The 24,781-nt window shown below is 43.7% G+C and overlaps 1 protein-coding gene across 5 annotated transcripts in view; it reads left to right on the top strand.

The window, feature by feature from the left end:
- The first annotated feature begins 789 nt into the window (after positions 1 to 789).
- The window catches only part of LOC121552408 (histone acetyltransferase type B catalytic subunit), a 34,382-nt gene continuing 10,390 nt past the window's right edge, over positions 790 to 24,781 (top strand). The window contains exons 1-5 of one of the 5 annotated variants that reach the window (XM_041865330.1): positions 797 to 865; positions 3,523 to 3,810; positions 9,710 to 9,779; positions 13,206 to 13,280; positions 15,531 to 15,651. In XM_041865330.1, the coding sequence (XP_041721264.1) occupies positions 3,708 to 3,810; positions 9,710 to 9,779; positions 13,206 to 13,280; positions 15,531 to 15,651 (369 nt within the window). In that variant the 5' untranslated portion in view covers positions 797 to 865; positions 3,523 to 3,707. Of the gene's footprint in view, positions 866 to 3,522; positions 3,811 to 8,710; positions 8,729 to 9,709; positions 9,780 to 13,205; positions 13,281 to 15,530; positions 15,652 to 24,781 lie in introns of those variants that run through there. The other 4 variants (XM_041865347.1, XM_041865338.1, XM_041865355.1 and 1 more) reach the window with 4 other exon arrangements.

The following is a 24,781-nucleotide window of genomic DNA, read 5'->3' as shown; positions in this document are numbered from 1 at the left end:
GTGTGGGTCAGGCATTGGTGCTTCTGGAGGACAGAATTGCCATGGCAGGGATGATAGCACAGCATTACCACAGTTCAGTGTTCAGCCATTGCACTCTCCCCAGAGAGCCCATTTATTTTATTGAGCTATCACTGTACTGTAATCCACTTTTTGAAAGACCATTTTCAAGGTTCAAATTCTTAATTTAAGTCAGCGGTGGGGTGGACTGACATAATGGGACAATTAAAGGGTACATTTTGTTTACCACAACAGAGTGTGCTTCCCACTTGGAGTGCTTAGGCTATATATTTTGTGACCATAACCTTGTGTTTTTTTCTCTTTATGGGAGTACTATAAGAAGAAAAACTCACCCAAGGAATTTTGAAATCTTATTTAAACTTTGAGTGTGCGTGAGGAGGTTGGTTGTGTGGAAATCAAATAAATAACAATAGTTAATAGTTCGTGTTAAATTGTGGGAAACTATCTAGTTTTTATATTTTCACAGGATTCACATTTTTAGGATTCCAGTAGCCTATGGAAGAAAATAAAATAACAGAAAATTAAAAAAAGAACAGAATAGAATATAACATCAGCACAGGCACAGCACCAAATCCTCTCATCAGTAAAATAATGAGATACACTTGCGCGGATAAGAGTTTGTTTTCTCCATCGATTGGTGATGCGCAATAGTTCGTGGTTCAACTGTAGCACACACTGGAAGCGTCGCAAAACAAATCCATGGAGAGCGAGCGATGAGAAAAGAAATTGATTTCTTCCGCATACATCAGATGCGGCGGAAACACGTGGGCAAACAGGAAGTCCTCGGTGCGTATTTTCCGCGGGCCTTTGACAACAACAGAGATGCAGCAGTGTACAGAAATGGCGGGTAAGTAACACATTAATATATACAATATTTAAGTCGACAAAACCCATTTTATGGTTTGTATTACAATTTGTATGATAGATGTGTTCACCTCTTTGAGTGTTCGAGGTATGTATGTTACTGTCACAGGCAATCGAGCTGTCATCAAGCTAGCTAGCACACTAGGTAGCTAACTGTGTTAGCCCTTACTAGCAAGCTAGCTTGTTAACGTTATCAGGAGTCAGTGATGATGTTGAGGCTAGGGACAAGCTACCCCATTCATAGACGCTAATTGCTTTAGCGCCTATTGACGATAGTATCTTCTTTACGGGGTCTTTTTGTTAAGAGCTCGGTCTGAAAGTTAACACGCATCGCTTGCGGAAGTATTTTGGAAACATAAGGACCTTATCTTTCATATCAGCGAGAAATAATTTTCAAAAAACAAAAGGTTAAATTGATACACACCTTGATAGAGTTAGGGTTAGTGTTCCCACAGGCCATATCTCCATGTTACAGGGCTTGTTTATGGAAGACAAAAGGCGACCACTAGCTATGGGACACATCTGGAGTCTGTGTATTGGTTGGACTCCCTGAGTTGTTCATCGTTCTGGTGGTTGGCAAGGAAAATAACCATACCACAATATAGCTGGCTTCACAAAAAAATGTGCCTTAAAGTGTTTTGTGCAACTTACTTAAAGCTAAAGAAACTAAGTGAAAAAATAAGGGGGGAAATGTTTTATGCAACAGGGCCCAGGACCTTAAGAACAGAACTGTAAGTCCTCTCGAGATGACATTGCCACTCTGTGAATCATTATTAACAATGACTGGGGAAACAGACTATCTAAAGGGACAATCCAGGAGGAATAACATCGTTGTGGATGGCATACCAGAATCTTCACATTAGATTTTGGCCCAGTCTGAGGAGAAAGAGAAATGATCACTGAAAAGTAGGACTGACCCAACTTAGTCGATTGTTTGGTTGATAGGCTGTTGGTCGACAGAGATTTTTTTGAGCTGTGGCAAATGGATTTCTATAAAAAAAATGTCACACAAGACACCTATCTGATTCGCGCCTGTCTGTGGCAGTAGTGGAAAAAGTACCCAATTGTCGTACTTGAGTACAAGTAAATATACCTTAATAGAAAATAACTCAAGTAAAAGTGAGTCACCCAGTAACATACTACTTGAGTAAAATGATTTGGTTTTAAATATACTTAAGTATCAAAAGTAAATGTAATTGCTAAAATATACTTAAGTAACAAAAGTAAAAGTATAAATCATTTCAAATTCCTTATATTAAACAAACCAGATGGCATGATTTTATTTTATTTTTATAGATAGCCAGGAGTACATTCCAGCACTCAGACATAATTTACAAACTAAGCATTTGTGTTGAGTGAGTCCGCCTTATCAGAGGCAGTAGGGATGATCAGGGATGTTCTCTTGATAAGTGCGTGAAATGGACAATCTTCCTGTGCACGTGTCTCTCTCCAGAATGCGCTCTCATCCGCCATGTCGTGTGCATTCATTGTTACATAACTTAGTGTGAATTGTTTGCCCTTTGAGTGTCTATCACTTCCCCATTACATATACCACCAGTAGTAGCCAGCATTTACCGTTAATTCCCATAATTTCTAATCTACAATGTTTGTTTGGTTACGGTAATGGCGCTTCTCAAAGTAAGTTTTTTCCACCTCAAACAGCAAGCAAGTTTTTAGAGTCCATTGAGAATTACAATAGTTCCTCGACGTATTTGAAAAATATTTCCTGCTTTCTCCCTTTTGATAACCACTCAGCATGAAAGGGGAAAATGTAATGCTCTGATCTAGTGAAAACATCATAAAATACCTAGTTACTTCTTATCCCTTGCACAAATAGCCTACGGCTGTGTCTGTCCCGAGCTCACTGGCGCGAGAAACTCTGAGGGCCCAGAATATTTCATACAATGTTGCAAGTTTGCTAGCATGAGCTTAGAGACTGACACGGTTCATAGTTGATACAATGTTTGAAGTTCGTTGCAGACAGGCCATGCATAGCCAATGTGATTTGTAGGATATACATTTTTATCAGGACATTTTCTAACTGCAGGCTGCGATGTTTTTATTTGTTGGTGTTATAGGCTATTTTATATAGTTGGCAATGGAAGTTACTTTTAGATTTGTATAATTTTCATTTAGATTATGTAGAATTTAGACACATGACAATGATTTTGAGATACAAAAATATTATAAATGAAATGCGCATATCAAAATCATAGCTGGCACGCTGATTGGTAGAAATGGTCAGATAAATTGGCACTCCAAATGGAAAAGGTTGCCGACCCCTGGTGTAGCCTATTACCGGCAACTTCAGGATTGTAACGGCAGAATCTGCGAAGGCCAGCAGCAACGGGAGGAGAAGGGTCGTGACATTTAAAAACAAATGTTCTTCTGGTTAGGATATCTTGATCTCTGGCTCCCTCTTTAACAGCGTGCTTAAAGCATCAGACAAGCTCAGTACATATAGTTGATTTTATTAAAACACATAATGTTTCTAAATATGGAAGAATATACGTTTTAAAATTTAGACCAATCGATTGGTTGAAAGAAAAGACAACTTTCTTTCGAGCAATATTTTCTTTGGTCGGGGACAGCGCTACTGAAAAGCTGCAGATGGAAAATTGAGATGGAGTGTGCCCACAGGTCTGGAAAACATGTAACCAGCCTAGGTGACAGACCCAGGCCGGTAGTGGTCAAGTTCCTGAGGTTTAAGGACAAGATGGCTGTTCTGGAGAGAGCCAAGAACTTGAGAGGAACCAACATCTTCCTCAACGAGGACTTCTCTGAAGCTGTGCGCCAGAGACGGAAATAACTTATCCCAGCTATGAATGCTGCCAGAGAGCATGGGAACATTGCTTACGTCCGCTACGACAGGCTCATTGTCCACCCTCTCCCAAACGCTTTGGAGGAATGAGATAGCCAAGCCTCAGGGTCAGTAGCTTCAGCACAACATCACACTTACAATACACACACATATTGATTTATTTTGTTAACAGAGGTCTATTTTCTGGGTGACCTGAACATTGACTGGTTAGCAACTAGCTGTCCTCTCAAGAGGAAGGTTCTAAGTGACTAATGCCTGTAATATGATCCAGGTTCACTCAGCCAACTAGAGTGCATACCAATAGTGTTGGATCTGTCACATCCACTTGTATTGATCATATCTTCACTTAATGCTGCAAAGCTTTGCTCCAAAGCAATACCAGTTTCCATTGGCTGTAGTGAACATAACATTGTGGCAAAAACAAGAAAAGCTAAAGTGCCGAAGGTTGGGCCTAAAGTAATTTGTAAGAGATCATAAAAAAATTTGTTCTCAGGATTATTTTGTTGAAAATGTATGTTGGTCTGATGTGTATGAGGTGAATTCAGATGCAGCACTGGAAGTATTTGTAAAATGTTTAATGCCAATTGTTCACAATGTACCCCTGGATTGATGATGAATTGAAAGATTGTATGGTTCAAATAAATTATGCAAAAGAGGTGGCACATACAGTATCTTCGGAAAGTATTCAGACCCCTTGACTTTTTCCTCATTCTGTTACGTTACAGCCTTATTCTAAAAAGGATTAAATAAAACAATTTCCTCATCAATCTACACACAATACCCCATAATGACAAAGCAAAAATAGGTTATTTAGACATTTTTGCAGATTTCTTAAAAACAAAAAACAGAAATACCTTATTTACATAAGTATTCAGACCCTTTGCTATGAGACTCGAAATTGAGCTCAGGTGGATCCTGTTTCCATTGATCATCCTTGAGAAACCTTTTGTTATTGCCAATCATTTCAATGACTATTTCACGAGTGAAGTGGAAAAACTGAAAAGACAACATTGAACAGTGAACCATCATATTTTTAAATAAAAGATCTCAATGAAAGCGAAGGATTGCTGTTTAGAATTTGGTCAAGTTAGTGTGGGAGAGGTGGAAAAACTATTGTTATCCATCAATAATGATAAGCCACCAGGTATAGACAACCTTGATGAACTATTGAGAATGGTTGCAGACTCCTATTTGCTATATCTTTAACCAAACTCTAAAGGAGTGTGTGTGTCCATAAGCATGGAAGGAAGCTAAAGTAATTCCACTGCCTAAAAATAGTAAAGCACCCTTTGCTGGCTCTAACAGCCGCCCAATCAGTTTGCAGCCTATTCTTAGTAAACTAATGGAAAGGATTGTGTTTGACCAAATAAAATGCTATTTTTCAGAGAACAAGTTAACTACTGAATTTCAGCATGCATATAGAGAAGGGCACTCAACTTGTACTGCACTGACTCAGATGAATAATAATTGCTTAAAATAAATGGATAATAAGATAATAGTTGGAGCGGTATTGTTAGATTTCAGGGCAGTCTTTCAGCCTTTGATCTTATTGATCATAAATTGTCATTGAAAAAACGAACTTGCTATGGCTTACCATCACCTGCCATCACATGGTTGGATAATTATTTATCCAATAGAACCCAGAGAGTGTTCTTCATTGGAAGCTTCTCGAACATCAGAGATGTACACTGCGGTGTCCCTCAGGGCAGTTGCCTTGGGCCGTTACTCTTCACTATTTTTACAAATGATTTGCCAGTGGTCTCACACAAAGCTAGAATGACTATGTATGCGGATGATCTCGCTCTCCAAGGCCAATGTGAGCTAAACATTTAAACAGGTTAACAATCACAAGGCTGCTGGGCCAGACGTAATACCAGGGCACGTTCTCAAAGCATGTGCAGACCGGCTGACAAGTGTCTTCACAGACATTTTAAATATCTCCTTGTCCCAGTCTATAATCCCAACATGTTTCAAGCTGACCACCATTGTCCCTGTTCCCAAGAGCTCCAAGGTAACCTGACTAAATTCCTATCGCCCTGTAGCGCTCACATCTTTAAAAGTCCTTTGAAAGGCTGGTCATGACACACATCAACACCATCATCCCAGACACCCTAGACCCACTCCAATTCGCATACCGCCCGACAGATCCACAGATGATGCAATCTCAATTGTACTTCACACTGCCTTCTCCCACCTGGACAAGAGGGAAAATAACAATGTCAGAATGCTGTTCGTAGATTACAGTTCAGCATTCAACACCATAGTCCCCTCCAAGCTAGAGACCCTGGGACTGAACCCCTCCCTCTGCAACTGGATCCTGGACTTCCTGACGGGCCACCCCAGGGTATTGAGGGTAGGCAACATCACCTCCGCCACGCTGACCCTCAACACGGGGGCCCTCAGGGGTGTGTGCTTAGTCCCCTCCTATACTCCCTGTTCACCCACGACTGCGTGGCCACGCACAACTCCAAAACCATTATCAAGTTTGCTGACGACGCGATGGTGATGAGTCAGCCTACAGGGAGGAGTTCAGAGACTTAGCAGTGTGGTGCCAGGACAACAACCTCTCCCTCAACGTCAGTAAGACCAATGAACGGATCGTGGACTATAGGAGAAAGAGGCAAAAGTATATCCACATTGACAGGACTGTTGTGAAGCGGATTGAGAGCTTCAAGTTCCTTGGCGTCCACATCACTAAGGACTTAACATGGTCCACACACACCCGCACAGTCGTGAAGAGGGCACGGAAGCACCTCTTCCCCCTCAGGAGGCTGAAAAGATTTGGCATGGGCCCTCGGATCCCCAAAAGTTTGACAGCTGCACCATCGAGAGCATCTTGACTGGCTGCATAACTGCTTGGTATGGCAAATGCACCGCCCTTGACCGCAAAGCGCAACAGAGGGTGGTGCGGACAGCCCAGTACATCACTGGGGCCAATCTCCCTGCCATCCAGGACCTCTACATCAGGCGGTGTCAAATTGCCAAAGACTGCAGCCAACCAAGCCATAGACTGTTCACTCTGCTACCGTTCGGCAAACGGTACAAGAGCATCGGCTCTCGGACCAACAGGCTCCAAGACAGATTCAACCCCCAAGCCATAAGACTGCTAAATAGTCAATTAATGGTACCCAAACTATCTGCACTGACTCTATGCATACTCACTAGACTATATATACACACCATATACACGCTCACACACTACATTGACACTCACACAAAACCCACACACATTCACATAAACTACACACACACACAAACAAACATACCGACAACACGAACACACATACAGTGCATTCGGAAAGTATTCAGAACCCTTCCCTTTTTCCACATTTTGTTACGTTACAGCCTTATTCTAAAATTGATTAAATAAATAACAATTCTCATCAATCTACATGCAATACCCGATAATGACAAAGCGAAAAGTTTTTTTGAAATGTTTGCAAATGTATAAAAAATAAAAAAAACATACCTTATTTACATAAGTATTCAGAGCCTTTGCTATGAGACTTGAAATTGAGCTCAGGAGCATCCTGTTTCCATTGATCATCCTTGTCCACCTGTGGTAAATTCAATTGATTGGACGTGATTTGGAAAGGGACACACCTGTCTATATAAGGTCCCACAGTTGACCGTGCATGTCACAGCAAAAACCAATCCTTGAGGTCGAAGGAATTGTCCGTAGCCCTCCGAGACAGGATTGTGTCGAGGCACAGATCTGGGGAAGGGTACCAAAACATTTCTGCAGTATTGAAGGTCTCCAAGAACACAGTGGCCTCCATCATTCTTAAATGGAAGATGTTTGGAACCACCAAGACTCTTCCTAAAGCTGGCCGCCCGGCCAAACTGAGCAATCGGGGGAGAAGGGCGAACCTTCCAGAAGGACAACCATCTCTGCAGCACTCCACCAATCAGGCCTTTATGGTAGAGTGGCCAGACAGAAAGCCACTCCTCAGTAAAAGGCACATGACCGCCCGCTTGGAGTTTGCCAAAAGGCACCTAAAGGACTCTCAGACCATGAGAAACAAGATTCTCTGGTCTGATGAAACCAAGATTGAACACTTTGGCCTGAATGCCAAGTGTCACGTCTGGAGTAAACCTGGCACAATCTCTATGGTGAAGCATGGTGGTGGCAGCGTCATGCTGTGGGGATGTTCTTCAGCGGCAGGGACTGGGAGACTAGTCAGGATCGAGGGAAAGATGAACAGAGCAAAGTACAGAGAGATCCTTGATGAAAACCTGCTCCAGAGCGCTCAGGACCTCAGACTGGGGCGAAGGTTCACCTTCCAACAGGACAACGACTCTAACCACACAGCCAACACAACGCAGGAGTGGCTTCGGGACAAGTCTCAATGTCCTTGAGTGGCCCAGCCAGTGCCTGGACTTGAACCCGATCAAACTTCTCTGGAGAGACCTGGAAATAGCTGTGCAGTGACACTCCCCATCCAACCTGACAGAGCTTGAGAGGATCTGCAGAGAATAATGGGAGAAACTCCCCAAATACAGGTGTGCCAAGCTTGTAGCATCATACCCAAGAAGACTCGAGGCTGTAATCGCTGCCAATGGTGCTTCAACAAAGTACAGAGTAAAAGGTCTGAATATTTAAGTTCATTTTTTTATATCAATTTGCAAAGTTTCTAAACCTGTTTTTGCTTTGTCATTATGGGGTATTGTGTGTAGATTGATTGGGGGTGGGGAATTCATCAATTTTAGAATACGGCTGTAACGTAACAAAATGTGGAAAAAGTCAAGGGGTCTGAATACCTTCCGAATGCACTAACACACACACTTTTACACATTTGCTGCTGCTCTTCTTTATTTTACTCATATTATTATCTATCTGGATGCCTAGTCACTTTACCCTGCCTTCATGTACATATCTACCTCAAATACCTCGTACCTCTGCACATTGATCTGGTACTGGTACTCCCTGTATATAGCTCCATTCTTGTGTATTTTATTTTATTCCTCTTGTGTTACTATTTTATTTTGCATCGTTGGGAAGGGGTCGTAAGCAAGCATTACAAGGTAAAGTCTACACCAGTTGTATTCAGCGCATGTGACAAATAAAAATTAGATTAGATTTTTATTCCACACTACATGTCTGCACCCAAAACCAGTGAGCTCACTGAAATTCTAAATAAGGAGTTCAAAACATTCTCTAAGACCTAAACCTCAACTGGAGTTGTATGTAAAGAGTGTTACAATTGAGGAAGTCGAGGAAGCTAAACTCCTAGGTATAACATTGGATGATCAATTATCATGGGCAAGTCATATTGACAAAGTTGTTGTGAAGATGGGGCGGGGTATGTCTGTTTTAAAAAGATGTTCTGTGTTTTTGACACAATCAACTACTAGTTGTTCAGGCTCTGGTCTTGTCCCATTCTTGATTGCGCTCCGGTAATGGGGTCAAGTGCAGCAAAGAAAGACCTAGCAAAGCTGCAGCTGGCTCAAAACAGAGCAGCACGCTTGCCTTAACTGCACATACAGAACTCAAATCAACAACATGCATGCCAGTCTTTCCTGGTTGAGGGTTGATGAGAGATTAACTGCTTCTCTTCTCGTTTTTATGAGAAATATTACTGTGACAAATGCCAGATGGTCTGCATAATCAAATAACATTCAGCTCAGACACCCATACATACCCCACAAGACATGCCACCAAGGGTCTCTTCACAGTCCCCAAATCCAAAACGAATTCACGGCAATTCAGTTTTATACAGAGTCACAATCGCATTGAACTCCCTTCCATCTCCAATTACTCAAGCAATTACCTTTAAACAACTAATGGAACGACGTGGACTGTGAGGGAGCACAAACAGACACACTCTAACACATTTAGTTGTTTGTACTATTTTTTTGTTGCGTTTATCATTGTATTTTAAATGTGACAGTCCTAGTGTATGTGTTTTGTTACTTGTCATGTTTTTTGTGGACCCCGGGAAGAGTAGCTGCTGATCCTAATAAATAAACAAATAAGATAGAAATGCTGTTTGTTTTGCTCCACAGGGATGAATGTAATGGAGAAGAAGTTGGCAGAATATAAGTGTGACTCCAACGAAGCAATCTGTTTAAAACTAGTGTGATGTCACGAGAGGCTGTGTCCTGGAGGGACGTTACATCCCCCTGAGATGGCTGCAAACCCAGACAGCTATGGCTCCATCTGCTGGTATGGTCGGGAACTCCAACCCTCTATGGCCAATCTTCCCACGCAGCTGAAACAAATGAGGAGCTGATGAGCTGAAGGTTTGGGAAGGGAAGAGACACAGTCTCCAACCTGGGCTCTCTGGAGGACAAGAGTGCTGCACGTCCACTTCCATGAGGAATATAAGGATTTGGAGATACTTACCTTTGGGAAATACTCACCTTTGGATATATGCACCTGTGGAAATACGTGAGAGACATTTGGAAGGACTTTTTGCTGGGTTGGCCACTAGCTGCAACGTGGACTACAGTAAGGCTGGGGAAAAGTTATCTGAGCGAGTGAGAATTATGATTTTGGATGTGGAAGAGACATCCCTGAACTGTTAACCCTTAAAGAGCCACAAGAGAACAGAATTTTGTTATATTTTCGTTAATTTCCCAAGACCTATAATAAAATCCTTGTTTTGTTTGAACCTTGTCTCCTTGCACTACTTGAGCAATCCCGCTGAAAGCTGTGTAGCCTCTCGTGACGTCACAGATGGTGGAGAATACGGGCACGCTCAAGCGTTAATAGTGCATGTCAGAGGAGGATACCGAAGGTTTGATCACCCAGTTTTCCAAGTTGGCCGTAGGCTCCCCGCCGACTGAAATGGAGGACATATTGAAAGCCCTTGTTGCTGGCCAGCAAGCCCAGATGCAAGCAAACGTGGCTCTCTTGGAGGAGCAAAAGAAAGCCAACCTTCTGAAGGCAGAGGAATTGCAGTTGCAGAGACAGAGGGTGGTCCAAAATACCCGCCCAATAAAGGCAAGTGACTTTATATCTAAGATGGGAGCTACCGATGACATTGAGGCATACCTGCATGCATTTGAGGCCACGGCCACTAGGGAAGCCTGGCCCAAGCAACAGTGGGTTGGTCTGTTAGCCCCCTTTCTAACCGGGGAAGCGCTGAATGCTGTCCGGGACCTGGGCCCTGACCAGGTTACTGACTATGATGCCCCTGAAGTCTGAGATCCTCAGCAGATATGGACTCACAAAGTTTGGTATGGCCCAGCGCTTTCACAGTTGGACCTTCCAACCAGACCAACCTCCTCGGGCGCAGATGCATGAACTTGTCCGAATCGCAAGGAAATGGCTGGATCCGCAGAGGAATACAGCAGCGGCGGTGGTGGAGGCCGTTGTGGTGGATCGGTTACCTACGCGCCCTGCCTTATGAGGCAAAACGGTTCATCAGTCAACAGGCCTTGACCACGGCTGATCTGACCGTGGAAGCTGTGGAAAAGTACCAGGCCACAGCGGAGATGCTGAATGCTTCCCCGGAAAAACCCCAGGAGGGCGGCCCCACCACAAATGGGAAGAACCCGTCCAAAGGACCCCAAGGTCTCGAACCCAGCCACGTCAGGACTTATCCCGGCTCCAGGGGAGCCAGAAACCAGGCGGGTCCAAGAAGAGTACACCAGGAGGGGGAAACTCGACAGTGTTACCGGTGTGGGGAGATGGGACATATCTCCTGGCAGTGTGGGAAACCAGCCGATGAACCTATGCCCACTGCGGAGTCCTCCAGCTCAGCACCCACACACCGTTTTGCCTCGCTCTTGGGAGTCGTAGATGGCGGCCCAGATCGACCCCCCCACCTGCCCGGTAACTGTGAATCACCATGATGTGGAGGCCTTACTGGATTCTGGTAGCCGGGCCACCCTGGTGCGTAAGGATTTGGTGGGCCCAACGTGTCTGACTCCGGGGAAAGTCCTCCCAGTTTCCTGTGTCCATGGGGACACCAGAGAATACCCCATTACTGAACTTACAATGACCAGCACACGGGGAACCACACACACGACGGCGGGGGTGGTTGATTCCCTCCCCGTCCCTGTCCTAATTGGACGAGACTGCCCAGCCTTTTACCCACTCTGGAGAGAGTCTCAGGAGAGGATAACCCGAGTACCTCGAAACGGAGAGGCAAGACTCATCCTGGGAAGGCTCCGGTGCAATCCTCCGAGTTACTCACTCCCGCCCGGGGTCGGATAGGGATGGCAGGTGCCCAGACCGACACAGAGACGGAGCTACAGAATCTGGACAAAGAACTGTCTGGTCTGAAGGGGACCGCTGAGAGGTATCGTTTGTTAAAGCAACAGTTAGACATGAAGACAGAAGAGTTAGATATCCTCCAGGCTAAACTCCAACAGAGCTCCTTCCATAAGCAACAGGAGGAGCTGGAGAGGCTGCGCAGGACCATCGAGGAGTGTGAGGAGACCCTGCGCAGTAGTAAGGAGGTCCAGAAGAAGGCAGAGGAGAAGTACAAGGTGTTGGAGAACAAGATGAAGAATGCGGAGTCAGAGAGAGAGAAGGAACTGAAAGCTGCTCAACAGAAGCTAAACTCTGCTAAAACCAAGGCTGATGCGTTCAGTAAGAAACTCAAGGAGAGACAACAGGAGGCTGAGTCCCTGGTCCTAGAGTTGGAGGAGTTGAAGAGAGAGCAGTCTGGCAAGCACCACGGCAATGCGGACGCCCTCTCCCGGCGTGATGCCTTCTTCGCTGCCTTTACCCGACGAGGACGTCGGTCCCGAGGAGGGGGATGTGTGATGTCACGAGAGGCTGTGTCCTGGAGGGACGTTACATCCCCTGAGATGGCTGCAAACCCAGACAGCTATGGCTCCATCTGCTGGTATGGTCGGGAACTCCAACCCTCTATGGCCAATCTTCCCACGCAGCTGAAACAAATGAGGAGCTGATGAGCTGAAGGTTTGGGAAGGGAAGAGACACAGTCTCCAACCTGGGCTCTCTGGAGGACAAGAGTGCTGCACGTCCACTTCCATGAGGAATATAAGGATTTGGAGATACTTACCTTTGGGAAATACTCACCTTTGGATATATGCACCTGTGGAAATACGTGAGAGACATTTGGAAGGACTTTTTGCTGGGTTGGCCACTAGCTGCAACGTGGACTACAGTAAGGCTGGGGAAAAGTTATCTGAGCGAGTGAGAATTATGATTTTGGATGTGGAAGAGACATCCCTGAACTGTTAACCCTTAAAGAGCCACAAGAGAACAGAATTTTGTTATATTTTCGTTAATTTCCCAAGACCTATAATAAAATCCTTGTTTTGTTTGAACCTTGTCTCCTTGCACTACTTGAGCAATCCCGCTGAAAGCTGTGTAGCCTCTCGTGACGTCACACTAGGTTTGTCTCATGCGTCTTCTTATTTAGCTTTGTGTGTAAACTCTTACTTTTGGTTTAGGATGTTGAGATAAAGTAGCTACTTGCACTGACATTTTCAGTTTGGTAAATGGTGCTTTGAGTGTTTCATATTCATAATGCAATATTTGACCCTCTTACTCAAATAATTAAATACAACCATTTCTCTCAGTCCGTTTCGCAGAGGTGGATGATGAAAGCACGACATTCCATCCAGAGTACAGCCACCAGCTGTATGGTGATGAGTGAGTATCAATCCTAATTCAGCCAATAAGATCTGTGCATCTCATTACAGTAACTCCATGTGAACTCTACGGCCGCGTTCCACAGCTAAGGCGAGGCGACGCAACAACCAATGGTTGCGTGCAACGTTATTGACTGTGTCATCGATTGACAAATTGCTATAACATATGTGGTTAGCTGATACTTAAAATACCTATCCAGGTGTTGTAAGATCTGTCAGGCGTCAGCAATGTCTAAAATCTGGAATGCGGCCTAAATCTGTGTGCTGGTTGCACGACTGTAAACTGTTGAGATAGCGTTCACATAATCCAGTTAACTCATCTGCAGTGAGCTCCAAAATTATTTGGACAGTGACAAATTTTTTGAAATACAATGACTATGATGTTAAAGTGCAGACTGTCAGCTTTAATTTGAGGGTATTTTCATCCATATCGAGTGAACCGTTTAGAAATTACAGCACTTTTTGTACGTAGTCTCCCCATTTTTAGGGGATCAAAAGTATTGGGACAAATTCACTTATGTCTATTAAAGTAGTCAAACGTTAAGTATTTGGTCCCATATTCATATCACGCAATGACTACATCAAGCTTGTGACTCTACAAATTTGTTGGATGTATTTGCTGTTTGTTTTGGTTGTGTTTCAGATTATTTTGTGCCCAATAAAAATTCATGTTTAATAATGTATTGGGGTTTTGTAATCACTTTTCATTTGTAAGTAAGTATAGAATATGTTTCTAAACACTCCTACATTAATGCTACCATGATTACAGATAATCCTGAATGAATCATGAATAATGATGAGTGAGAAAGAGGCATAAATCAAATAATTTTATTGGCCACATGCGCCGAATACAACAGGTGTAGACATTACAGTGAAATGCTTACTTACAGCCCTTAACCAACAATGCATTTATTTTTTTATAAAAAAGTAAAATATAAAACAACAACAACAAAAAAGTGTTGAGAAAAAAAGAGCAGAAGTAAAATAAAATAACAGTAGGGAGGCTATATATACAGCGGGGTATCGGTGCAGAGTCAATGTGCGGGGGCACCGGCTAGTTGAGGTAATATGTACATGTGGGTAGAGTTAAAGTGACCTGCATAAATAATTAACAGAATAGCAGCAGCGTAAAAAGATGGGGTGGGGGGGCAGTGCAAATAGTCTGGGTAGCCATGATTAGCTGTTCAGGAGTCTTATGGCTTGGGGGTAGAAGCTGTTGAGAAGTCTTTTGGCCCTAGACTTGGCACTCCGGTACTGCTTGCCGTGCGGTAGCAGAGAGAACAGTCTATGACTAGGGTGGCTGGAGTCTTTGACAATTTTGAGGGCCTTCCTCTGACACCGCCTGGTATAGAGGTCCTGGATGGCAGGAAGCTTGGCCCCAGTGATGTACTGGGCCGTACGCACTACCCTCTGTAGTGCCTTGCGGTCGGAGGCCGAACAGATGCCATACCAGGCGGTGACGATACCAGTCAGGATGCTCTCGATGGTGCAGCTGTAGAATTTTGTTGAGGATCTGAGGACCCATGCCAAATCTTTTCAGTCTCCTGAGGGGGAATAGGCTTTGTCGTGCCCTCTTCACTAATCCCACGACTGTCTTGGTGTGTTTGGACCATGATAGTTCGTTGGTGATGTGGACACCAAGGAACTTGAAGCTCTCAACCTGTTCCACTACAGCCCCGAATGGGGGCGTGCTCAGTCCTCTTTTTTTTCCTGTAGTCCACAATCATCTCCTTTGTCTTGTCTTGGTCACGTTGAGGGAGAGGTTGTTATCCTGGCACCACACGGCCAGGTCTCTGACCTCCCTATAGGCTGTCTCATCGTTGTCGGTGATCAGGCCTACCACTGTTGAGTCGTCGGCAAACTTAATGATGATGTTGGATTCGTGCCTGGCCATGCAGTCATGGGTGAACAGGGAGTACAGGAGGGGACTGAGCACGCACCCCTGAGGGGCCCCCGTGTTGAGGATCAGTGTGGCAGATGTGTCATACCCCCCAAAAATGCTAACCTCCCCTGTTATTGTAATGGTGAGAGGTTAGCATGTCTTGGGGGTACGTATGATAAGGTTCACCCGATATGGATGAAAAGACCCTCAAATTAAAACTGGCAGTCTGCACTTTAACCTCATAGTCATTGTATCATTTCAAATCCAAAGTGCTGGAGTACAGAGACAAAAAATGTGTCACTGTCCCAATACTTTTGGAGCTCACTGTAGCTATTTATTCCCTTTTTTATTGATTTATTTCCTCCTCAGTGAGGTGGCTTTTGGATACAAAGGCCTTCAGATTCAGCTGTACTACAGTGCCGGGAACCTGATCACCCTCTTCAAAGTGAAATATTCAGCCAGAGTCACAGAAAACTTTGACTGCGTGGAGGTAAATAAGTTGTTTGAAATTATGCCTTTTATCACTTAAGCCGAGCACAGTAACACTGCCGTTACCTAAAAAAGAGATGTCCTATCAAACTATATTCCATCCAGAGATGGGCCCCATTTCTTATGTTGTGAGGGTTTCTCAACCACATGCCCTGACCAGGGAAGACTGTGTCTTTGTGAAAGCTTAGTCTTTCCTGGTCAGGTGAAAAACCACCCTCAGTACCCTTATATCTTCTCTTCTGGAGCTTGTCCAGTTTCCCAACCTGCTTTAGTTCGAGGTGAGCTGTTTTGGGAGCCTTTTCGGTGGGCTGCTTTGTGCAGGTTTCTGTGGGCCTTCTGGAGTGAGCCAGAACCTCCCTCTGAGTGGTGGTATTATGCAGCAGATATGTAAGAGATCTCATGTTTTGTCAGACTAATCCCAGTCTATCATAGGCTCAATGGGCCATTGGTACACTAATCCTATCCCTCCCTCTCTAAAGGGAAGGATCAGAGTTGGTTCGAGGGGTCTTGGCTCATCCATTGATTTGAATTTCTCTGTGATAGTCTGCAGGAAGTGGAATATGTCCTGCTGGGGTATGTTTCCCATAAGTGTGTTTTGTCAGGAGGGAGATTGGTCCCCAGAATGATCCCAAATTACAGTTCTGAACCTCTGACAACGTTTTCCTGTTCATCAGCTAATCTGTATAGTGCTTTCAATTGTAAGAAATCCAAGTAAAGTAATGGCCAGTAACACTTCACTTGCTTTACACATAGTATAGCTGTAATTGCTCCAGTAACAACATTGCATTAACACTTTGTTACATTTGAATTTAGCCATTGTATGGAGTTGAATGTTTTTTATTATTACACAATATCAAGAAGACAATGTTGGTAACTTGTTACCAGAATATAGTTACAGCATTTCTACATTTCTAGGTGTAGTAGGATAGATAATGTCAACTGTTACCTGGACGTTTTCTTGGAGATTCACTAAAAGTATGTCGCAATTGTCTAATTGAGTGCATAACATCATTATACATTAACAAATAGCAGCAGGAATATCATATTTGTTATAGACACAGAGCAGTCATCAGTGAAAATATTTTTTTGATAAATTTTTCCGTAGTTGTTTTCTTAGTTGAACATTTCCCAAACTGTCTATTCTGTTCCCAATACTAAACAGTACTCGGATGTAAAAGCGGAAGAATTTCCAGTGAGGATGACAGACAGGCCAGCGTTGACCCACTAGTGTCCACCTCGTTAAGGGTTTAGTGCAGCTGGTGCTAGGTAGAGAGTTAGAGAGCAGCAGCAGAGTTCAGGCTCCAGCTGAAGAGTGTTTGTCTGTGAGTGCATGCTCACTGGCTGGGTGTAGTGCAGCTGGTGAGAGGGAGGAGGGGCGCTGTGGGAAAGAGTTCAGCATGCAGCTGCTACTACTCTAATGGAAGACTTGTCAGAGATCACCTTTACCCTAAACCAGCCAAACGCTATGATGGACTCCACACAGTCGGACATCGTTTTTGTTCCAGTCATTGTTTCATACTGGGCATCACTAGTGAAAATCTGAAACGTGCATCAGTGATGTGTAAATCAAATATGAGCCTAGATCTAAAATGTAAAGCTGTTAATATACAAATGTTTGGATTGTTATTGCAATATGTAGCTTACGTTTAAGTCAGCCAAAATCATTGTCAATGGAGATATCTTTTGTATGAAAAATAAATCCAATAAAAGATAATTAGGTAGATCTACAACTTTAATTAAGCAGATAGTGATGAATTAAAAAGTAAAATTGAAGTGGGACGTTTAGCAAAATAACACAGTTAGGTTAAATGGTAGGGCCGGGACGATAACGGTATTGCGATACTCGCTCGTATCACGTCAAGGAAACAAAACACAAAATAAACGCGAAGCGAAGCGGATTTAACTTCTTTAGGGAAATGTTGGAAACAAACATCATTATGTTGTCATTTAGTCACATGTATTTATTTTCTAAGCTATAGCATACTATGTTACGTTTTGTTTATTCCATATGTAACTCTGTGTTGTTGTTGTTTTTACCGCACTGCTTTGCTTTATCTTGGCCAGGTCGCAGTTGTAAATGAGAACTTGTTCTCAACTGGCTTACCTGGTTAAATAAAGGTGAAATAAAAAAACCATACAGCCGGTTTTTAAAGGACCAAAACGTTTGGTCTGCTTCGTGTTTTCATTTTTACCATGGAACCAATATTGCGATACTGGTATCGTCCCGGCCCTACTAAATAGGCCTAGTTAGTGCCTCTCTGGGTCCTGAGAGAGATCTAATTGAATGTATTTGCTCTATAGGTACATGTAAAATCACAAAATCCAAGAATTGTGAAGGACAACGTGATCTGATTTAGTGTTCTTTATGGGGGTTTTTACCTTCAAAACGTTTTCACTACTCTAAATAAGATATGTACACATGATCAATTATATCCCGAAGATAAAAGGCATTCGGATGAAACAAAACGTTTCTAAAGATGCATTGTACGTCATCTAAACTGAACTATTGTCTTCTTTTATTCAGGATTGTGCAATTTAGTGTCTAGTATATAGGAGAGTGCCTTGGACAATATGACTTGTTTGTCCATGGCCTTTTATTTCTGATCCTCATTCCTCAGAAATGCAGTTGAACAATTGCAATGGTGAAGTGGCATTCAGCTGCAGGTGCATTACTTCCAGTTGGATATTAGCTGATGTCTGAAAGGAGAGGAATTAGCAGTGTGTTGTATTAGCCTTTTGTAGTGCGTTTTGTTCAGGCCTTCTTCATTTCCCTGTTTTCAATGGCAAGCAGAAAGGGTCTCGGTATATAACTAATGCCCATCGCACATGTAAATGGTGTGAAAGGGCTGCTTAGCAAGTTAATACAAAGTGTTCTCATGTCAATCCTTGTGGAAATGGATACAATGCAAACATCACAGCTGAACCAACCACACATTCTAGTGAGTAAAAAGTCCAGGGGGAGGGGGCCCTTTGTCTGCCAGGCTCTTTGGCAAATTCATTTGATTGAGTTGCGCTCGCCAGGATTAGACGAGAGGCCTCTATTATGGATGCCCGAGGTTTGTTAAGTTGAGATCAATTCATGACATTTTATTGCCCAGTGAGATGCAGAAATACGTTATTGTGGGGACTTCATCAAATATTCATGTTTAAACGTAAGTAGTAAATGTATTCAATTAAGTGCTCTTTTACCAAGGGGTTGGGAACTGGGGCGGTCGTCTCTGCTCCGCTGACAGTCTTAATTGCCTAATGGTTCTCCTTTTTGTGGCACAAAAATATGTATTCTTCCACTTTAATTCCTTGTGTTCTCTGTCAATCAGGGCTGAAGCATAGCCTAATGACCGAACAGTAGGAACTTATTTCTTTGGTACTTGTTCGTGATTAGACATGGCAGAGGAAAAAATAAATAATGTCCACAGATTTCCTGATTATTCAATTTCAGCAGATAGTCCATAAAACTAGATAGGCTCTGTAAGGTCTTTGTAATAAAGACCTTCGACATGTTTAATCTATATGATCCAACTATATCAAAGAGCAAACACATTGTACTAAATGTTGAAGAAATACCTTTATTTCAAATGCATGATGGACTTTAAAGGTTATAAGATTGCAGTTGTCCTACTAGCAAATACTTATCTGGCTAATCAGCATACTTTTTTAACAGAAAAGGAACAATTGAATGCATATACATTTGAAGTCAGAAGTTTACATACACTTCGGTTGGAGTCATTAAAACTTGTTTTTCAACCACTCCACAAATATCTTGTTAACAAATTATAGTTTTGGCAAGTCGGTTAGGACATCTGCTTTGTGCATGACACAACAATAATTCACTCACAATTCCAGTGGGTCAGAAGTTTACATACACTAAGTTGACTGTGCCTTTAAACAGCTTGGAAAATTCCAGAAAATGATGTCATGGCTTTAGAAGCTTCTGATAGGCTAATTGACATAATTTGAGTCAATTGGAGGTGTACCTGTGGATGTATTTCAAGGCCTACCTTCAAACTCAGTGCCTCTTTGCTTGACATCATGGGAAAATCAAAAGAAATCAGGCAAAAAATTGTAGACCTCCACAAGTCTGGTTCATCCTTGGGAGCAACTTCCAAACGCCTGAAGGTACCACGTTCATCTGTACAAACAATAGTACGCAAGTATAAACACCATGGGACCACGCAGCCGTCATACCGATCAGGAAGGAGATGTGTTCTGTCTCCTAGAGATGAACGTACTTTGGTGCGAAAAGTGCAAATCAATCCCAGAACAACAGCAAAGGACCTTGTGAAGATGCTGGGGGAAACGGGTACAAAAGTATCTATATCCACAGTAAAATAAGTCTTATATCGACCTAACCTGAAAGGTTGCAAAGATCGTTCTTTTTGGAGAAATGTCTGATGAAACAAAAATAGAACTGTTTGGCCATAATGACCATCGTTATGTTTGGAGGATAAAGGGGTCGGCTTGCAAGCCGAAGAACACCATCCCAACTGTGAAGCACGGGGGTGGCAGCATCATGCTGTGGGGGTGCTTTGCTGCAGGAGGGACTGGTGCACTTCTCAAAATAGATGGCATCATGAGGAAGGAAAATTATGTGGAAGCTTAAAATCTGTAGATCCACCATGTTCATCTTATTTCACCTCGAATATAAGTCTTGATTGCTTCTGGATGCAATTGCTACCATTATGTATGCATCAAGTTCACATGCATAGCTCATGTTTTTGATCGGAATTCTTATGCTGGTATGCACAATTATGTCATTACATTTCCTTTAGAAGACTGATAGCGTCACTGTTATAAAAGTGTAGCATATTTCAGTCCGCAAGTGCCATGCTGTGACTATAAAATAGAGCGCCAAACAGGCACCATCTCAAGACCAGTCAGGAAGTTAAAGCTTGGTTGCAAATGGGTCTTCCAAATGGACAATGACCCCAAGCATACTTCCAAAGTTGTGTCAAAATGGCTTAAGGACAACAAAGTCAAGGTATTGGAGTGGCCATCACAAAGCCCTGACCTCAATCCTATAGAAAATGTGTGGGCAGAACTGAAAAAGTGTGTGCGAGCAAGGAGGCCTACAAACCTGACTCAGTTACACCAGCTCTGTCAGGAGGAATGGGCCAAAATTCACTCAACTTATTGTGGGAAGCTTGTGGAAGCTTGTGGAAGGCTACCTGAAACGTTTGACCCAAGTTAAACCATTTTAAAGGCAATGCTACCAAATGCTAATCGAGTGTATGTAAACTTCTGACCCACTGGGAATGCGATGAAAGAAATAAAAGCTGAAATAAATCATTCTGACTACTATTATTCTGACATTTCACATTCTTAAAAAGTGGTGATCCTAACTGACCTAAGACAGGGAATTTTTACTAGGATTAAATGTCAGGAATTGTGAAAAACAGAGTTTAAATGTATTTGGCTAAGGTGTACAGTGGGGGAAAAAAGTATTTAGTCAGCCACCAAAGTTCTCCCACTTAAAAAGATGAGAGAGGCCTGTAATTTTCATCATAGGTACACGTCAACTATGACAGACAAAAGGAGGGGGGAAAAATCCAGAAAATCACATTGTAGGATTTTTTATGAATTTATTTGCAAATATGGTAGAAAATAAGTATTTGGTCAATAACAAAAGTTTCTCAATACTTTGTTATATACCCTTTGTTGGCAATGACACAGGTCAAACGTTTTCTGTAAGTCTTCACAAGGTTTTCACACATGTTGCTGGTATTTTGGCCCATTCCTCCATGCAGATCTCCCCTAGAGCAGTGATGTTTTGGGGCTGTCACTGGGCAACACAAACTTTCAACTCCCTCCAAAGATTTTCTATGGGGTTGAGATCTGGAGACTGGCTAGGCCACTCCAGGACCTTGAAATGCTTCTTACGAAGCCACTCCTTCATTGCCCGGGCGGTGTGTTTGGGATCATTGTCATGCTGAAAGACCCAGCCATGTTTCATCTTCAATGCCCTTGCTGATGGAAGGAGGTTTTCACTCAAAATCTCACGATACATGGCCCCATTCATTCTTTCCTTTACACGGATCAGTCGTCCTGGTCCCTTTGCAGAAAAACAGCCCCAAAGCATGATGTTTCCACCCCCATGCTTCACAGTAGGTATGGTGTTCTTTGGATGCAACTCAGCATTCTTTGTCCTCCAAACACGACGAGTTGAGTTTTTACCAAAAAGTTATATTTTGGTTTCATCTGACCATATGACATTCTCCCAATCCTCTTCTGGATCATCCAAATGCACTCTAGCAAACTTCAGACGGGCCTGGACATGTACTGGCTTAAGCAGGGGGACACGTCTGGCACTGCAGGATTTGAGTCCCTGGCGGCGTAGTGTGTTACTGATGGTAGGCTTTGTTACTTTGGTCCCAGCTCTCTGCAGGTCATTCACTAGGTCCCCCCGTGTGGTTCTGGGATTTTTGCTCACCGTTCTTGTGATCATTTTGACCCCACAGGGTGAGATCTTGCGTGGAGCACCAGATCGAGGGAGATTATCAGTGTTCTTGTATGTCTTCCATTTCCTAATAATTGCTCCCACAGTTGATTTCTTCAAACCAAGCTGCTTACCTATTGCAGATTCAGTCTTCCCAGCCTGGTGCAGGTCTACAATTTTGTTTCTGGTGTCCTTTGACAGCTCTTTGGTCTTGGCCATAGTGGAGTTTGGAGTGTGACTGTTTGAGGTTGTGGACAGGTGTCTTTTATACTGATAACAAGTTCAAACAGGTGCCATTAATACAGGTAACGAGTGGAGGACAGAGGAGCCTCTTAAAGAAGAAGTTACAGGTCTGTGAGAGCCAGAAATCTTGCTTGTTTGTAGGTGACCAAATACTTATTTTCCACCATAATTTGCAAATAAATTCATAAAAAATCCTACTATGTGAATATCTGGATTTCTTTTCCTCATTTTGTCGGTCATAGTTGACGTGTACCTATGATGAAAATTACAGGCCTCTCTCATCTTTTTAAGTGGGAGAACTTGCACAATTGGTGGCATTGCATTGAGGAGTACACCACATCAGTCACTGGCTTCATCAATAAGTGCATCGATGATGTCGTCCCCACAGTGACCGTACGTACATACCCCAACCAGAAGCCATGGATTACAGGAAACATCTGCACTGAGCTAAAGGGTAGAGCTGCCGCTTTCAAGGAGCGGGACACTAACCCGGACGCTTATAAGAAATCCCGCTATGCCCTCCGACGAACCATCAAACAGGCAAAGAGTCAATACAGGACTAAGATTGAATCGTACTACACTGGCTCTGACGCTCGTCGGATGTGGCAGGGCTTGAAAACTATTACAGACTACAAAGGGAAGCACAGCCGCGAGCTGCCCAGTGACACAAGCCTACCAGACGAGCTAAACCACTTCTATGCTCGCTTCGAGGCAAGCAACACTGAAGCATGCATGAGAGCACCAGCTGTTCCGGATGACTATGTGATCATGCTCTCCGTAGCCGATGTGAGTAAGACTTTTAAGCAGGTCAACATTCACAAGGCCGCAGGGCCAGACGGATTACCAGGACGTGTACTCCGAGCATGTGCTGACTAACTGGCAAGTGTCTTCACTGACATTTTCAACATGTCCCTGACTGAGTCTGTAATACCAACATGTTTCAAGCAGACCACCATAGTCCCCGTGCCCAAGGACTCTTAAGATAACCTGCCTAAATGACTACCGACCCGTAGCACTGACGTCTGTAGCCATGAAGTGCTTTGAAAGGCTGGTCATGGCTCACATCAACAGCATTATCCCAGAAACCCTAGACCCACTCCAATTTGCATACCGCCCCAACAGATCCACAGATGATGCAATCTCTATTGCACTCAACACTGCCCTTTCCCACCTGGACAAGAGGAACACCTACGTGAGAATGTTATTCATTGACTACAGCTCACCATTCAACACCATAGTGCCCTCAAAGCTCATCACTAAGCTAAGGATCCTGGGACTAAACACCTCCCTCTGCAACTGGATCCTGGACTTCCTGACAGGCCGCCCCCAGGTGGTAAGGGTAGGTAACAACACATCTGCCACACTGATCCTCAACACGGGGGCCCCTCAGGGGTGAGTGCTCAGTCCCCTCCTGTACTCCCTGTTCACCCATGACTGCATGGCCAGGCACGACTCCAACACCATCATTAAGTTTGCAGACGACACAACAGTGGTAGGCCTGATCACCGACAACGATGAGACAGCCTATAGGGAGGAGGTCAGAGACCTGGCCGTGTGGTGCCAGGACAACAACCTATCCCTCAACGTGACCAAGACAAAGGAGATGATTGTGGACTACAGGAAAAAAAAGAGGACTGAGCACGCCCCCCATTCTCATCGACGGGGCTGTAGTGGAACAGGTTGAGAGCTTCAAGTTCCTTGGTGTCCACATCACCAACGAACTATCATGGTCCAAACACACCAAGACAGTCGTGAAGAGGGCACGACAAAGCCTATTCCCCCTCAGGAGACTGAAAAGATTTGGCATGGGTCCTCAGATCCTCAAAAAATTCTACAGCTGCACCATCGAGAGCATCCTGACTGGTTGCATCACCGCATGGTATGGCAACTGCTTGGCCTCCGACCGCAAGGCACTACATAGGGTAGTGCGTACGGCCCAGTACCTCACTGGGGCCAAGCTTCCTGCCATCCAGGACCTCTATACCAGGCGGTGTCAGAGGAAGGCCCTCAAAATTGTCAAAGACTCCAGCCACCCTAGTCATAGACTGTTCTCTCTGCTAACGCACGGCAAGCGGTACCGGAGTGCCAAGTCTAGGTCCAAAAGACTTCTCAACAGCTTCTACCCCCAAGCCATAAGACTCCTGAACAGCTAATCATGGCTACCCAGACTATTTGCACTGCCCCCCCACCCCATCCTTTTACGCTGCTGCTACTCTGTTAATTATTTATGCATAGTCACTTTAACTCTACCCACATGTACATATTACTTCAACTACCTCAACTAGCCGGTGCCCCCGCACATTGACTCTGCACCGGTACCCCCCTGTATATATAGCCTCCCTACTGTTATTTTATTTTACTTCTGCTCTTTTTTTCTCAACACTTTTTTTGTTGTTTTTATTTTTACTTTTTTGTTAAAAATAAATGCACTGTTGGTTAAGGGCTGTAAGTAAGC

Source organism: Coregonus clupeaformis, chromosome 4 (assembly GCF_020615455.1).
Source record: "Coregonus clupeaformis isolate EN_2021a chromosome 4, ASM2061545v1, whole genome shotgun sequence".
Lineage (NCBI taxonomy): Eukaryota > Metazoa > Chordata > Actinopteri > Salmoniformes > Salmonidae > Coregonus > Coregonus clupeaformis.
The sequence above is the reverse complement of the archived record's forward strand: the minus strand, read 5'-3'. Positions and strand labels throughout refer to the sequence as shown.